Source organism: Nelumbo nucifera, chromosome 5 (assembly GCF_055504915.1).
Source record: "Nelumbo nucifera cultivar China Antique chromosome 5, China Antique-T2T, whole genome shotgun sequence".
In the NCBI taxonomy this organism is placed as follows: domain Eukaryota; kingdom Viridiplantae; phylum Streptophyta; class Magnoliopsida; order Proteales; family Nelumbonaceae; genus Nelumbo; species Nelumbo nucifera.
Genome location: NC_142653.1, coordinates 7,683,241 through 7,698,360, shown reverse-complemented (window position 1 = coordinate 7,698,360; position 15,120 = coordinate 7,683,241). Strand labels below are relative to the sequence as shown.

The window sequence follows — 15,120 nt, the reverse complement described above, 5'->3', positions numbered from 1 at the left end:
CACAAGGTCCTAATAGCCATTACAGTCGTACATCGAGAACATTGAGATGGTAACCAAAGTTTGTAATGAAAAACTGAACTAAAACTGAAAAAACCGAATTTCTTTAATATATTAACATATGTTAATATATAACCAAATAAACCAAAATTATTAAAACCAAAGTTTGAAATAAAAAGTCGAAATAACTGATATATATATATATATATATATTACAATATATATGATATTATATTATGAAATTCAGTTAATTCGATTTTTTCCATTAACCAAATATCTTAACTTGAAAATTGAAACCAAAACCAAAATTTTATAAAGCTGAATTAGTTGAAAACCAAAATAATCAAACCCAAAAATAGGGATGTCAACGGTCTGGGTCTGATTTGAGACAAGGTAGAACCGTTCCGAATCGATTGTTAAATCAATAGACCCAGAACCGAACCAGACCCTAACGGTTAGATAAAATTAGAACCAGTACTGACAATCGAGTCTGGCACGATAAGAACCGATTAAATTAAAAAACTGTTAAAATCTGTAGTTTTTTGTAAACAAATAACATTTTATTCAATGATTTGTAAATAAATAACATTTCAAAATTGTTAAAATCTAGTCTTTTTTAAAGACTATTACAATTATAGACATTATTATAATACAAATTTCAAGAATGCCATGAAAGTTATGAGGATAATAGTGGGTACTTGGTCTTATTATTATTATTGAATATTTAATCAGTCAGAGACAGCCAAAACTGGTATCGAATCAATAGTAATCGAGATACACAGTAAAAAACCCGAACTGACCCAATGGGATAGAATTTTGAACCAAAACCAACATAATTGGTGAGGTCGGTTCGATTCTATCGGATAGACCCGAACCCATTAACAGCCTTACCCAAAAATCAAAACTAAAATAACCGAAATTTTTTATTTTAACCGAACAATATTCATCCCCTACCCCTAGTTAAAAGTCAGAGAATCTTACAATCGCTTTAGTTAAGTTAATCAAACAGACTAAAGTGAACAACCCCTTCAATTGGCTGATTTGGCTCTATGTTATTATTATTTTTTCACCAAACATAGTCTGTTTGTGACGCTTAGACGTTAGAAGTGCAGAAGCTTTTGGGTCTCCAAGGTGGACCCCACATTGACAACCTATAAGCTATAAGCTATGTTTAAAGGAAAATCCCGAGAGCCGACTGTCAGTAAATCATTTGAACGGCTCTTTTAGCTTATTCAATGCGCTCCAAAGCAGCTGAACCAGATTTAGTTGAATTTTCATCTCACCCCTCCCAAACTGGCTCTAAAATAAAAATGGTCCAGGCCAACGCGACAGTGCATTTTTCATGGTTTGGTTCGGCGCTACTCGGCTCTCCACAATGTCCGTTACCAAACGCTTCGCACGGGGGATGCGCTCTTATTGGAAGTTGGAACGTGAAAATTCCGAGCCAGCGCAGCTATGTGGAAACAGAATGCCCGTAGCCGAGAGCTCGATGGAACGTCTGTTGTTACTTTATTTTAATTAAAAAAGTAAAAAAAAAAAAAGAAAAAAAAAACAAGGATTGGGGATAGAAGCAAAATCCAAAAAGGTGGTAAGAGGGGAGAGAGCCGGTTCTTTTCCTTTCTTCTTTGTTATTCAACTATTTATTCCCCCTGTTTCATGGCCGTAAGGCCTTTGCGTTTAATTTCTCAACATCGACCATTTTCTCTCTCCGTCTGGGCACTTATATTTTCTTCTTCGCCTTCTCCGGTAGTACTAGGAAGAGAAATCACAGCGCCACGTCTTCTATGTTGCCGTAGGATCTTCTGCGGGGCCCCACTCACCCATCCCCAGCAACAATATCCATCGTATCACCACCGTCTATCGGCTATACCGGAAAACCTGGCGCAGAAGATCGGGAAATCCATCCGTAGGCCTGGCGCCAGCTCCAAGGCTAGGGTTTATGCCGACGTTAATGTCCTCCGGCCCAAGGAATATTGGGACTATGAGTCCCTCACCGTCCAATGGGGGTATACTCACAACTGCCCCAAAGAAAATCCATTTTTCTTTTCTTTTTCTTTTGGTTTAATCAGCTTGTCTTTGATTTCTCTTTCTTCTCTCTTTTTTTATTTTATTTTATTTTTTGAATTTTTTTGTTTAGGGACCAGGATGATTATGAGGTGGTGAGAAAGGTGGGAAGAGGGAAATACAGCGAAGTATTCGAGGGTGTTCATTGTACCAACAACGAACGCTGTATTATAAAAATTCTCAAACCCGTGAAGAAGAAGAAGGTGAGCTACAACCTCATTTCTTTTTTTTTCTTAAATATTAAAAAATTTCCCCATTTCTGTATAGTGGGTTCTCAAAAAACAAGCGTTCTTCAATATCTGTGTTTTTTATTGGTTGTTATGGTGCTCGTGCCTTAAAAGTATGAAAAAGATGAGACCTTCCGTGGCTCCCTCAAGGACAAATGGCTTTCTTCTACATAGTTTGGATTTCGGTACTGTTCTTGTTGAAGAAACAATGTATGGCTGTGAACGAGTTCAGTTGAGATGCGTTTTTGCCCGGCTCGTCTCTGCCTAGTCCAATACAGAAGTGAAATATGAAAGTATTCATATAAGCACTGAATGGCCATTATACTATTGGATCCAAGTCATAATGTATATGGAGATCTAGAACTCTAGGCCCCTAATATGGCATATGGAGGAGAATCGGTATTACTATTTTGAACATTATTCCAGTAGCATATTGTGTTAGAACTTGTACAAATATCATAAGGTACAATAAAAGTAAGCAACCGTTAATGCCTTGGCAATAATCTCTCTCCCTTTCATTTATCAAAAAAATAATTTCTCTCCCTTTCATGTATGTATAAAATGCAGAAAATTTCCATTGCAGCATGCCACAATGGCTGTAAGTCAAAAGGGAAGGGCCCTAGATGTTCCTTAGGGTATACTCTATTCAAATGTCAAATTTTAGCCCAAGAGCTCTTGTTGCTAAGTCCCTCTTTTTTTTTGGGGGGGGGGGTTGAATTGAAAAGAAAAAGGCAAGGTTTGGATGGGTACTATCACCAGGAGCAAACTCTACTTCAAGGTGCGGGTGTAAGGCTGATGCAGACTAGGGGACTGAAAATGTGGATGGGAGGCCAAAACATCCCCATAAATTCCACTTCTTCACCTTCTCTGTGCTTGTATTATCACTTGTCAGATTCCCATCTTGATCCAACTGTTGAGGGTGTCTAGATATGGTTACTTGAGCCTCATGATGCTGTTTGTTGTTCTTTGTTTTTCCTGACCCTTTTGCTGATTCCACAAACCATAAAAGGTTATGGTTAAAATGGTTTTCTTTGCCCAACTTGGCAAAAAATTAGGCCAGTTTGGAGACTTGTTGTATGCTCAAGACTGGCTAGACCAAGTGACATTGGTCAGCAAAGATCTTGGCCCTTGTTTCATGGCCTTATGCTGATGTATTTTCTGGATCAAGTGGCATTGATCAGTAATTCCCTTCTTTGTTTTCCCTCTCTTGGTTTAAAAATGAGCCTGTGTCCACTTTTTAAGCTCATACTAACTTGAACTCTACTTTGGGTTGGAACTTGGGCTTTAGAAGGGCACTTAGAGATTCTGAATTGAACAGTGTATTTTTTATTTGCTTAAAATCTTGGATGAGGTGGTACTTGATCCCTCTAGGAGGGATAGTAGGATTTGGATCCCTTATCCCTCATGTGTCTTTTCTTGTTCTTCTTTCTTTGGAGAGTTAGTTCAGCTTTTTTTTTCTCCTTTTGTCAATGAGAAACCTTTCCCAGTTTTGGAAGTTTGGGGTAAACTAGTTCCTCCCAGAATAGGTGCTTTTTGTTGGGAAGTTTTTTTAGAAAAGTGTAACACTTGCAATTTACTTTAAAGAAAAAGGCCTAATTGGTGTTTGTTCCCGCACTGGTGCATCCTATGTAAGGATAATGGTGAGAGCTGCTATCACTTATTAATCTCTTGACCTTTTGTCTCAGATATCTGGAGTTGGTTTCTCTCTCTATTTGGTTGCAGGTAGACCTCCCCATCAAATGTGCAGAGCTTGTTTAATTCCATTTCTGTTAGAGGGTCAAAGGGGGGAGGTGAAAATAAAATTTTGTGGAGATGTGTAAGAGAAGCTATCTATTGGACAATTTGGGAGGAAGAAATCAAAGAATCTTTTTCTGAAAAAGAAATAAGTAAGGATGTCATCAACGAATGATCGAAGCAAAAACTGTTATGGTGGTTCATTGGGTCAAGACTATGAAGCTCTTTTAGGGATTTTCAGTAGGAGATATTATTAAGAATTGGAAAGAAGTGGCGTGTTCAACTCCTATTAAAACTGTTCATAGTTCAGTTTGGTCCCCTTTGGATGTTGGGTTTACCAAATTGAATTTTGATGGTAGTAGTTAAGGAAATCTGGGCCCTTCAGTTATCGGAGTATTCAAGGATGAGGAAGGAAACATTATTACTTTGTATTCTAGTCCTATTGGTAGTGGGGATTCCCTAAGAGCTGGAATCTTGGCAGTTATGGAAGGGGTAAAGAGAGCACAACCAGTTTAGTTCCCTTTGGATGTTGGGTTTACCAAATTGAAATTTGTATACTTATATGTACACATCCTTTAATTGGGAAAATCTATGCTGTGGGAAAGACATAGTATCCAAAGAGTTTTGACCAATCAAAACCCATCCATGAATTTTGATAAATAAAACCTGATTGGCTACCAAATTTATGATTCCAGTTGATTGGTCAGACATTTTTTAGATATCATATCTTTGCCATATCATAGTTGAACCCCCTTTAATTATATATATAACTTAATGAAAGTTGCAGTTAGTGATAAAAAAAGAGGTGTCCCTACCCCAGGATCACAGTATGCTGGTTTTCTTCACAGGGCATATTTCTCTATGCTATTATGCTAGCCTCGTCTAGGGGGTTTTACATGGTCAGCTCCCATTACAATGGAAACTTGATGATTGTACTTTGGTGACTTTGCTCTTGATGTTCCTAATGACTTTATTCACATCATCCAATAAAATGCATGCTTGTTTTATCAGATAACTTGCAAGGGGACTATTGAGTTTCTTGTGAAGGTCAGACAAGTGGAAGGCAGGAAGTATTTAATTATTTTCTTCTTTGTCCCATTTATTTGGGAACTTATGTTTTGATGTTGACAAATGCACATTTTCTATTTTTTATACCCTTATTGTTACCGCAATCTTTTGATTTCTGTAAGATGTCAATTCTTTGGGGATTTATTATTTCAAAGTTCAACTTGATGCTTGTGTTAGTGTAGCATATTTGCAGGTCCTTTGTCCCTTTTTTGTTTTATTACTACACTCAAATGGTTTTAATCCAGGATTACCCAGCTCTATTTTCATTTTATGTGATTATGCAGATCAAGAGGGAAATAAAGATACTGCAGAACCTTTGTGGTGGGCCAAATATTGTGAAATTGTTGGATATTGTCAGAGATCAACAGTCTAAGACACCTAGCCTAATTTTTGAATACGTGAACAATACCGATTTTAAAGTGCTTTATCCAACTCTATCAGATTATGACACTCGATACTACATCTACGAATTGTTAAAGGCAAGCTCATTATTATCATCCTTATTGATTTCATGTTAGGAAAAAAACTAAACATTGTATATTCATGTTATCTAGTGTATTGGTTACATTTTTCTTATTGCAATATTTTACAACTTAACCATTTTATCATATAGATTCAATGCTCAATAACCATGTGGAATTGTTGTCACCATATTAGAAATTCTCCGCCCAACAACCCCACTCTCACTAACAGAAAAAGAAAACAAACTTTGTCAAATTTGTAATGGGTCATATTAGAAATTTTCTATGTGCAATTTTTTCATCTCATTAAGATCCATGGACATGTTTAGAGGAGTAAATTTGCAATATAATGTATCATTACTTTCTAAATGAATGATTAAGTTACATGGCAAACAGGGAGCAGGTGCTTAGTTGAAGTCTCTTTAAGAGAGGCACGTTTTTAATAGGGATGCCAGTGTTATAGGGTCATTGGATAATTCAATTTACCCTGCTCCTAAAGTGACTGTTATATATGTTATATATGCATTGTTGGGTAGGGTTGCAGTAATGTTGGCTTTCCTCTCCAAGATTAATAGAAAATGTAATTTTTTTATCAATAATATAAAATGTAATTTCACTTCTTTTTCTCACTTGTACCTCCTTTTCTAATCCCCCCCCACGTGCCAACAAAAAACGCTGAGGGAGATCGATTTAATTTCATTATGGATAACATTCTTGATGGTGAGACAACTCCATTAGGACCTTGATGAAGCTAAATTTTGCCAGAGTTTGTATGGTTCTCATATAGACAATTGAGCATATGAGATGTTGTTGAGATTCTAACTGGTTTCAGAGATTGTGGTTGGAACCATTACATGGCAGTTATATAGCCCCCTTTTCATGCTGCCATGACCAAGTCATAGCGGCAGACTGCTAGGATAGGGGGTGTGTCAGTAAGATGCAGGTGAAACTTGGGTGTTAACCCAACTTGCATCTGATCCAACCTGGTTTTGGAGCTTTTCCTATTTAAGAAAGGGTAAGATTAAGAATTACTTATATTTGAATTTGCTTGTTCTACCAAAAAATGGAGAGAAATAGATGATAAAATAATAAGACTAAACTAAGCAGTTTTCTTATTTCTCTTCAAACACAGAAAATTTCACCTGTCACAAGAATCTTGCATCATCATTTTGCATTTTTTGGATTTTACACTATTACATAGTATACAATACAGTAGAATCATGGGTGGGGACAGAGCAGGGTGCTCATGTGGTCTACTGGTCACACTTTATAGAGGCTGCAGATCCGTGGGTTTGATCCCATGTCTCCTATTTTGGAGGGATGCCGAGTGACTTCAACTACTAGGCCATTGGCACATCATCACTTGCCTCATTCTTACATAAGTATTGTTGGTTGCATTAACAATTAATTGTAGTCCTTCATTCTGCTTTGTCTGAGATTATGTCTTCTGTAAAAAAAAGACCTGTCAAAAGATGACTGAAATATTTCAATAATAAAAAGGTGTATGTTAGAGGGTATAGAAGTGTTGCTGTGCAAAAATACCCTTCATACTAATTATCAAAAAAAAAAAAAACCCTTCATACTTCTGAGATGATGTTCCCTTGTGCACTTAAATTACTTGAGCTGGCTGCTCATCATGTTATTTGGAGGTAATCTTTATAGTATTTTTTTATTTCCATGCTTCACTTTGTGTGATCTTCCTCATATGTGGATTAACTCTGATTGCATTCTAGAGTTGTTCGTCTTTCATTGATAATTTGCGGTCTTCTCTTAGATCATGATATTAAATCTCCGAGTCTGACTGCAAATTTCACTGGATCTCTTTTCTACATTTTATTCAGAAGTTCTTTATATATGTACACTCACTGTTTCCAAAAAATTAGGATGTAAGTCTAAAGACTTATTTTGACTTCAGATCATCTTTAAGTTTCCATTTGTTTCTGTGTAGGCATTAGACTATTGTCACTCTCAAGGTATTATGCACAGAGATGTGAAGCCCCATAATGTCATGATTGATCATGAGCAGCGTAAACTTCGCCTTATAGATTGGGGACTTGCAGAATTCTATCATCCAGGGAAAGAGTACAATGTACGTGTTGCTTCAAGGTGTGTTGGCATCTTGTACTTCTTTGGTAGATTCATAATATTTATATTTCTTTGTTAAGTTTCCTCGACTAAAACCTTCACTGTATTTGACTATCATATTTCAGAACTTAATTCCAAATGAATTTTGGGTGTGCATTTTGCATAATGGAGCTTTACCATTTATAGATGTTTCATGTGGCTCCATTGGATTGTAACATTTACAATAGTACTGGAAGTAAACTATATATATATGTTGAATGATCATGGTACATGGATGATGGGCTAGAAGGTTCTTCTTTGAGTCCTCCAGTTCAGACTCTGAACAAACTTCAGCTGGTAGGGTTTCTTCAATGCTTAACTAAGTACCTGTAAACTTAAACTCATGATCTGTTGTGATTCTTTCATGTAATATTTTCAAGAAATTGGGGTCTGAAATCTGAAATTGTCTGGAAAAAAGAAATTTCACTTGGGAAAGTTTTAGCTATGAACCAGGACCCTCATACTCAGCCTACTCAAGGGTAAGTTTCAAAGATACTCTTGATAATGCAAAAGTTGCCTATCCAAAGTTTTTAACAATTGATAATCTTTTTTTTTTTTTTTAATTTCAGTTTTAAAAATTAAAAAAAGCTCTAGAAGATCATCTACAGTACCCACTAGAAGAAGTGATCTGTTACAAGTTGAAAGGGCTAGAAGAACTAGGGGCAGGTGAAAAGGACTTAGATGGAAGTAGTAAGAAATGATTTAGCTCCTATAATTTGACGATGGATATGACACTGAACATAACAGAATGACAAAATATGATTCATTTAGCTGATTTCACATTGTTGGGATAAGTCTTAGGTGATTATGATGAAGTTCAGAAATGCACATTTGAGTTTAAACAAGGTTCAAAGTATTGATACAACCTGATACACATGAATATTCAATATTTAGCATATTGGAGTGGTGTTCGATGTGATACATTACACCCTGATATATGATGAAATGTTGAACCTTGAGTTACAATGTTAATGTTTAAACCAATTAAAAAGCCCAACTCTTGGAATTTAGCATTTCAGTGACTCTGAAAACTGACACTTATTGTACAATACGTTGCAATATTTTGAACATTTCTTGAGGGAGTCCAAATCTCCTGCACTTTTTCCCACACTTTTCTCTTATGCTTCCATTTAGTTTGTGATAAGTGTTCCGTACTCCCATTACATGTATATTATCATACACATGGGTATTTATTGTAGTGGGATACGTGTATATTTTAATCATGATAATGATTAAAATATATCCTTTTTTTATGGGGGGGGTGCTCTGTTGTAATCAAGGAGATGAATCTGAATGTGGATGTGGAATGATCTTGGAATGCTAGAATACAAAGGTTGTGATTGATGAATATATTCTCTCTCCCTTCTCTTCCCCCTTCTACTCTGGTCTTACTCTTTCTTTTGGTTAGTTTCTCAATAGTTAAATTACTAGTTTCCATCAACTCCTGCCTTGGTATTTGACATTTGAAACCTTCACTGACCCATATATTTCCCCTCATTCTATGTTTCCCTGATACTAGGGATGCAAACGGATTGAATTGGATTCAAATCAGGGTATATTTGAATCCGATCCGACATGTTCATGTCAGATCCAATCCGATAGAACTCGATTTGAATTTGAATCCTATCGATAAGTCGGATCTTCGGATCAGATATATACATGTTTTTACAAAAATAATTAAATAATATAATTTTTTTTAAAGTATAATATAAAAAATATATTTATAAATAAATAACATATATATGTATTATATATTTATATTTATAAATATATAATATATATAGGATCGGATGGGGGGGATCCGATCCGATTTTTGATTGGGCCCTATCATCCGATCCAAAGATCCAAACAGGGGCGATCCGAATTCGACCAAATAGGATCGGATCATGATCTGATCCACTTGCACCCCTACCTAATACAAACCCTATGGATCTTTAAGCCAGCCCTAATGACTTCTGTTATTTATGCTACCTTGCAAGGTTGGACTATCTGGGAAGAAAGAAACCAAAGGATCTTTAATGAAAGAAGTAGATCCAAGGAGGAACAGATTGAAGCTATAACAGTTGGAATGACACATTGGGTAAAATCTTTGTAGCTGTTTCGAGAATTTTCGACCAATGACATAGTAAGAACATGGGCTGAAGCAGTGATTTAAAAGGTGCACCTAGGCGCACAGGCAAGGCACATTTCAGGGTATGCGCCTCGCCTAGGTCCTAGGTGCAGCCCTTTCAAAAGGCGCACACCTAGTGCGCCTAGGCGTGTGCTTGATGCACCTTGCGCCTCAGCCCAGGCGTGCGCCTTTTGAAAATTTGGCGCTTTTTTGCTTTTTTTTGAACATAATGGCTGGGCCGGGGGTAATGTAGTTCATTCATTCATCCTAATAAAATGTCTTCTTAAAAAGCAATTAAAACTATAAAATCATTATTTTTTTGTGTGAAAACCAAGAATTTAAGACCTAATGTGAACTTGTTTGGGCTTGCCTTGAGGGGCATGGCACAAAGGCAGCTCGTAGAATCATGAATGTAATATGTTTTACATTACATTAGCTATGTGGAGTACTGCAATTGAGTGAAAAAAGAGATTAGAGGTTTTACATGCTTGAAAATGTTTTATATGTTTGATTTTATTTTTAAATTCTCATTTGAATATGCTTTACATCTTATGTTTATGTATTTTAATTGTAGATAATAGGTTTTTTAAAACATTATTTTAAAATTTAACTTTATATTTTTTAGTAATCTTATGTTTAATATTATTTTTGAATTTTTTGGCATTTTTTTGAATTTTCTGACATTATTTTTTATTTTTTAGCATTATTTTTTGTATTTTTTGCCTTGCTTCAAAAAGGCGCGTGCCTCACCTTGTGCCTTGCGCCTCAGGCACAAATTGACCCCTGCACCTTTTTTGTGCCTTGCACTTTTAAAACACTGCTGAAGTGGCAAAAACAGATAGACACAAGGACAGTTTGAGAATGGATTGGAAACCTCTAGCTGTAAATAAGCTGAAGCTTAACTTTGATGGCAGCTCTATGGGCAATCCGGGAAGGGCATGTATAGGAGGAGTCTATAGAAACCTCCAAGGGGTAGTGGTGACTATGTTTTCAGGACCAATTGGCATGGGAAACTCAGTTAGGGCTGAAATAATGGCTCTGTTATAAGGCATGAGACTAGCAGAACAGCTGGGTGTTAGAGACTTGAAGTTGGAAGTTGAGGGGACTTTACATGGTTAATGAAATAAAAAAAAGCTTGTACGCTAGGGAATAGGGACTTTACATGGTTAATGAAATAAAAAAAAAGCTTGTACGCTAGGGAATAGGGACTTTACATGGTTAATGAGATGAGAGAAACCATTTAAAAGATGGATTGACCTTTACACATCTATAAGAAAAAATAAAAACAACTCATTCATTCCCGAAATTTTTTTAAAGTGGTAGCTTTTTACATTCTTTTTCTCTTTATTTTGCCTATTACTGCGCCTAGGTAGGATCTTTCTTAAAAAAAGCCCTCATGTTCCCTTCCAAAGGCATCAAAATAGAGGAAGCCCATCTTGCCTTCCAAAAGCATCAGCATGGAGATATGCTCATCTTGCTTTCCAAAGGCTCAGCATAGAGAGATACATAGGATATTCTAAGGAATATGATCCCTTTTGCGAAAGCCTCTTGCTTGCTATGAGATAAACCAAATCCTATTGTCCACTTGGAACAACTTACTCTTGGCTGAAGATTGCAAGGAAATGGTTAAACCATCTCACTGTACTCTATCTATCAGTGCTACCCCTGTGTTTAGGCATCTGGTCTACAGCTATTTTATGGATATTGTGATGGTAACCTTATGCACATAATTTGACCACTGAAAGTGTTCATGTAATTTTGAGTGGGAGGATGGCCTTTTGTATTCTGCTGCTGTTCCTGATTCAAGTGGTTGGTTGGAATTTCATTTGCATGAAATGATGAAATTAATTTAATAATTATGACCTTATGCACATAATTTGACCACTGAAAGTGTTCATGTAATTTTGAGTGGGAGGATGGCCTTTTGCATTCTTCTGCTGTTCCCGATTCAAGTGGTTGGTTGGAATTTCATTTGCATGAAATTAATTTAATAATTATGACCACTGAATCAGATAACCTAGAGTTAACATTGGTTTGTCTTATCTTTCTGGCTTGTCATGCATTCATTTCTCTATCATGACTTTTCATTTGTTCACAGGTATTTTAAAGGCCCAGAACTCCTTGTCGATTTGCAAGACTATGATTACTCTTTGGACTTGTGGAGCCTTGGTTGTATGTTTGCTGGAATGGTGAGCCTTCTTCAAGCTCTTGACCTTCAAAATTGTAATTCATGATGTGGTACAACAGTATGAAAATTTCAGTATGTGCATCTTCGGTTGCACCATGCCCCATTAAATCAGCCTTATTACCACCGCATACGTGAACTCTCTTTCATTGACTATCCATAAATTTTGTCAACTATTCTGATTATGGGGTGGAAATTTCTCTTAGTTGCACTAAAAGTAAAAGTGGGTCCTGACCTGTTTCATTGTTCACCAATGGCGTAGGATGGATGAAAAGGTTTTGAATTTTATGCACTACTGTACCATGCATACCGTTTGTTCAGTTTTCATCCTGACTCTTATCCTATGCAGATATTCCGCAAGGAGCCATTTTTCTATGGGCATGATAATTATGACCAACTGGTTAAAATAGCTAAGGTATGTATCAACTCTCAGAGTCTGGAATTTCTTGTTGTTTCACTTAATAAAGTAGCAAGTGTAGCTTTATTCAGTATCTAGGTTCAGAGAGTATTGAATCAGTTGATTCGATTTTAGGAAAACATTTCATTTTCTTGTGCATGTTTTGAAAGCCTTGTGTTTTCAATAATTAAATTCATGCCTCTGAAAGAAGTCTTAGGTATGATGCTAAGCTTTCCTCTTGCCTGAGGCAGGTGTAAGCCTCAGTGTGTGGAGCATAAGCTTCACAAACATTCTTTTAAACAGAATATTAAAAGAATATAAATAAGTTCTAATGACCTCAGTTCATTTCTATACTAAAGTGGTTATTGTAACTTCTGTATTTTATTAATATAGTACATACTTTTATGAAATTTACATAATTGCATAACTATTTTAATTCATATAGTTATAAATTCTTTCTATATAAAAAGTATGCTACTTATCTGAAATTTTCACCTAATATTTTTATTTATTCTTAAAACAATTTGTCTGATACAGTTAAGAGTGAAATTTTTAAGACAGACGGATTAACTAGTAACTTTGTAATATGACAAAACTAAAAGTGTGTCTAATTGTCAGACATTTTCGGCTTTATTTTGTATTGAAGAACACATCTAAGTTATTTTTTTAGCAAGATGTGATGCATAGCTTTGAGGTTGAAATGTATTTGAGGAGCATATATGCATCATATGTGCCTCAACCCACAACAAACCAATAATAGGAGAAACTTCCTGATCGTGTTTCTTGAATATGGCTCCATGGCCAAATCCATTTTGAAATCCAATTTATTTTCTGATCAGGGAGTAGCATGAGAAGGATTTTCTCATTTTTTCGCAGGTACTTGGGACAGATGAATTGAATGCTTATTTGGGAAAATACCGTCTGCAGCTGGACCCACACCTTGAGGCCCTTGTTGGGAGGTATTTTTTATACAAATCCCACGATTAACTCCATGGTTTTAAACCAGAACTGTTGATATTGAAAGATGGATTTTTCATTATTTATTTGTTCTGTTTTCTTTTGTTGTAGGCATAGTCGGAAGCCATGGGCGAAGTTCATTAATGCTGATAATCAACATTTGGCAGTGCCTGAGGTCCAAGTTTTCCTTTTCTAATTATTTTACCAAGAACAATGTTATATAACCTTATTACCAGCCCAGTTATATTAATTTGGATATACTTCTTTTTGTAATGTAGGCAATTGACTTTGTTGACAAGTTGTTGCGATATGATCATCAAGAGAGGCCAACTGCAAAAGAAGCAATGGTAATGCATACATATACACATACAAAAATGAAAAATACTGGGACAGTTTGATTGGGGCCCTCTTGGAAGGACCCGACGAATTAGAAACTTATGATACAGTGTCTTAAAAAAAAGAAAAAAGAAAATCAAATTCATGAAGACACGGTATATACCCCATGGATTTCAGTTGCCCCTTCCATTCTTGATAAAGCAATCTAATATACTATTTCTTCAATCCAATATACTATCTCCTCATCAAATCATGAATGGACTTTATGTAGTTTTATATTCCTCCCATATTCATTAATAATTTATGAGCTATCTCTGATGTGCTACTATTTTGATTTCATGCAAGGCCCATCCATATTTTTATCCTGTGAGAAGTGCAGAAAGCAGCAGGACTCGTACCCAATAGCCTGAGCTCCAGAGGCCGATAAAAAAACGATGTGTTGTGCCTTGTGGTCTTCTGTAATTGATTTGTAATTTTCTATTTATATTGGTGTGCTTTTTACTCATTTGCTTTTCCTTAAACCTTCCCTGCCCTCTCGATCTTTGGGTCAGGAATGCCATTTAACTTATATAACTTCCCACAAAATTTGAACACTTGTTCAATTCTCCCCAACTATAACTTGGTAGTTGGACGGTTCGTTCCTGCTAGTGCTAATGTGCTATTGCTTGTTTTCGATTTTTCGTTAGGCCCCAAAATTGAAATCCCTGGCCATATGGTATTGTTGAACCTGATTTCAGATAAATCTTTGTAATCCCTTGTTTTTTTTAATGATTTTCTTCTTGGATGATACCCCTATGCCAATCCAGTCATAAACCTAAAGCATGAACATTAATTATCAAGAGTACGAGACTAGTGATTCCACTGATGGGGGAAGCAACCTGGAAGGTAAATACGAGTTCGGATAGGGGGAAGCAACCTGGAAGGTAATACGAGTTCGGATTTTACTTTTAAACACATATGGCATATTGCAATCTTGTAGCAAATGCAAATCTACTAGCATCACATGTCCAAGAGCTGCCCCACTTTGTGGGACTCTTTCTAATGCAACAATTCTTGGATTAAGAAATAAGCACAGATAGAGTGGCCTTGTTCATTTATTTAACTCCATGTTATTCAGGTTGGGACTATACCATTAAACACTTATTTGTGTTTGGGAAATAAGTCTGAATTAAGTGTTTATTTTAAAAATAATGACATTTTTTAAACCCAAATTCCAGTTTTTTCAAGTGATTAATAAATATCTTTTTAAAGTATTCTTATGGTTTAGGAAATTGACTTGTTTTTAAGTACTCACAAGTTTTGTGACAATTGCCATTGTCACAAAATACTAATAAAAAAAGCTGAAATGTCATTTATCTTCCAATATTTTACAAAATTTCAGCTCAACTGATGAAAATTTTTAGAAAGATATGGAAGCAGATCCGACTCCAACGATCATCATCATCATTGTCACCATCTTT

General features: G+C 35.9%; 1 protein-coding gene across 1 annotated transcript; it reads left to right on the top strand.

The window, feature by feature from the left end:
• Positions 1-1,438: 1,438 nt before the first annotated feature.
• LOC104608115 (casein kinase II subunit alpha-like) lies at positions 1,439-14,307 on the top strand. Its single transcript, XM_010274014.3, has 10 exons — positions 1,439-2,003; positions 2,135-2,264; positions 5,375-5,569; positions 7,500-7,657; positions 11,884-11,974; positions 12,320-12,385; positions 13,244-13,326; positions 13,436-13,499; positions 13,603-13,671; positions 14,006-14,307. The coding sequence occupies exons 1-10, from the start codon at positions 1,654-1,656 to the stop codon at positions 14,063-14,065; spliced, it is 1,266 nt and encodes a 421-aa protein (XP_010272316.1). The 5' UTR covers positions 1,439-1,653; the 3' UTR covers positions 14,066-14,307.
• The last annotated feature ends 813 nt before the right edge of the window (positions 14,308-15,120 follow it).

What these genes read in the sequence shown, in the direction of transcription:
- LOC104608115 (XM_010274014.3), top strand. Translation starts at nt 1,654, where the DNA reads ATGGCCGTAAGGCCTTTGCGTTTAATTTCTCAACATCGACCATTTTCT. An exon ending in AACCCGTGAAGAAGAAGAAG is followed by an intron (nt 2,265 to 5,374) that starts GTGAGCTACAAC and finishes GTGATTATGCAG; the next exon opens with ATCAAGAGGGAAATAAAGAT. An exon ending in GTTGTATGTTTGCTGGAATG is followed by an intron (nt 11,975 to 12,319) that starts GTGAGCCTTCTT and finishes TATCCTATGCAG; the next exon opens with ATATTCCGCAAGGAGCCATT.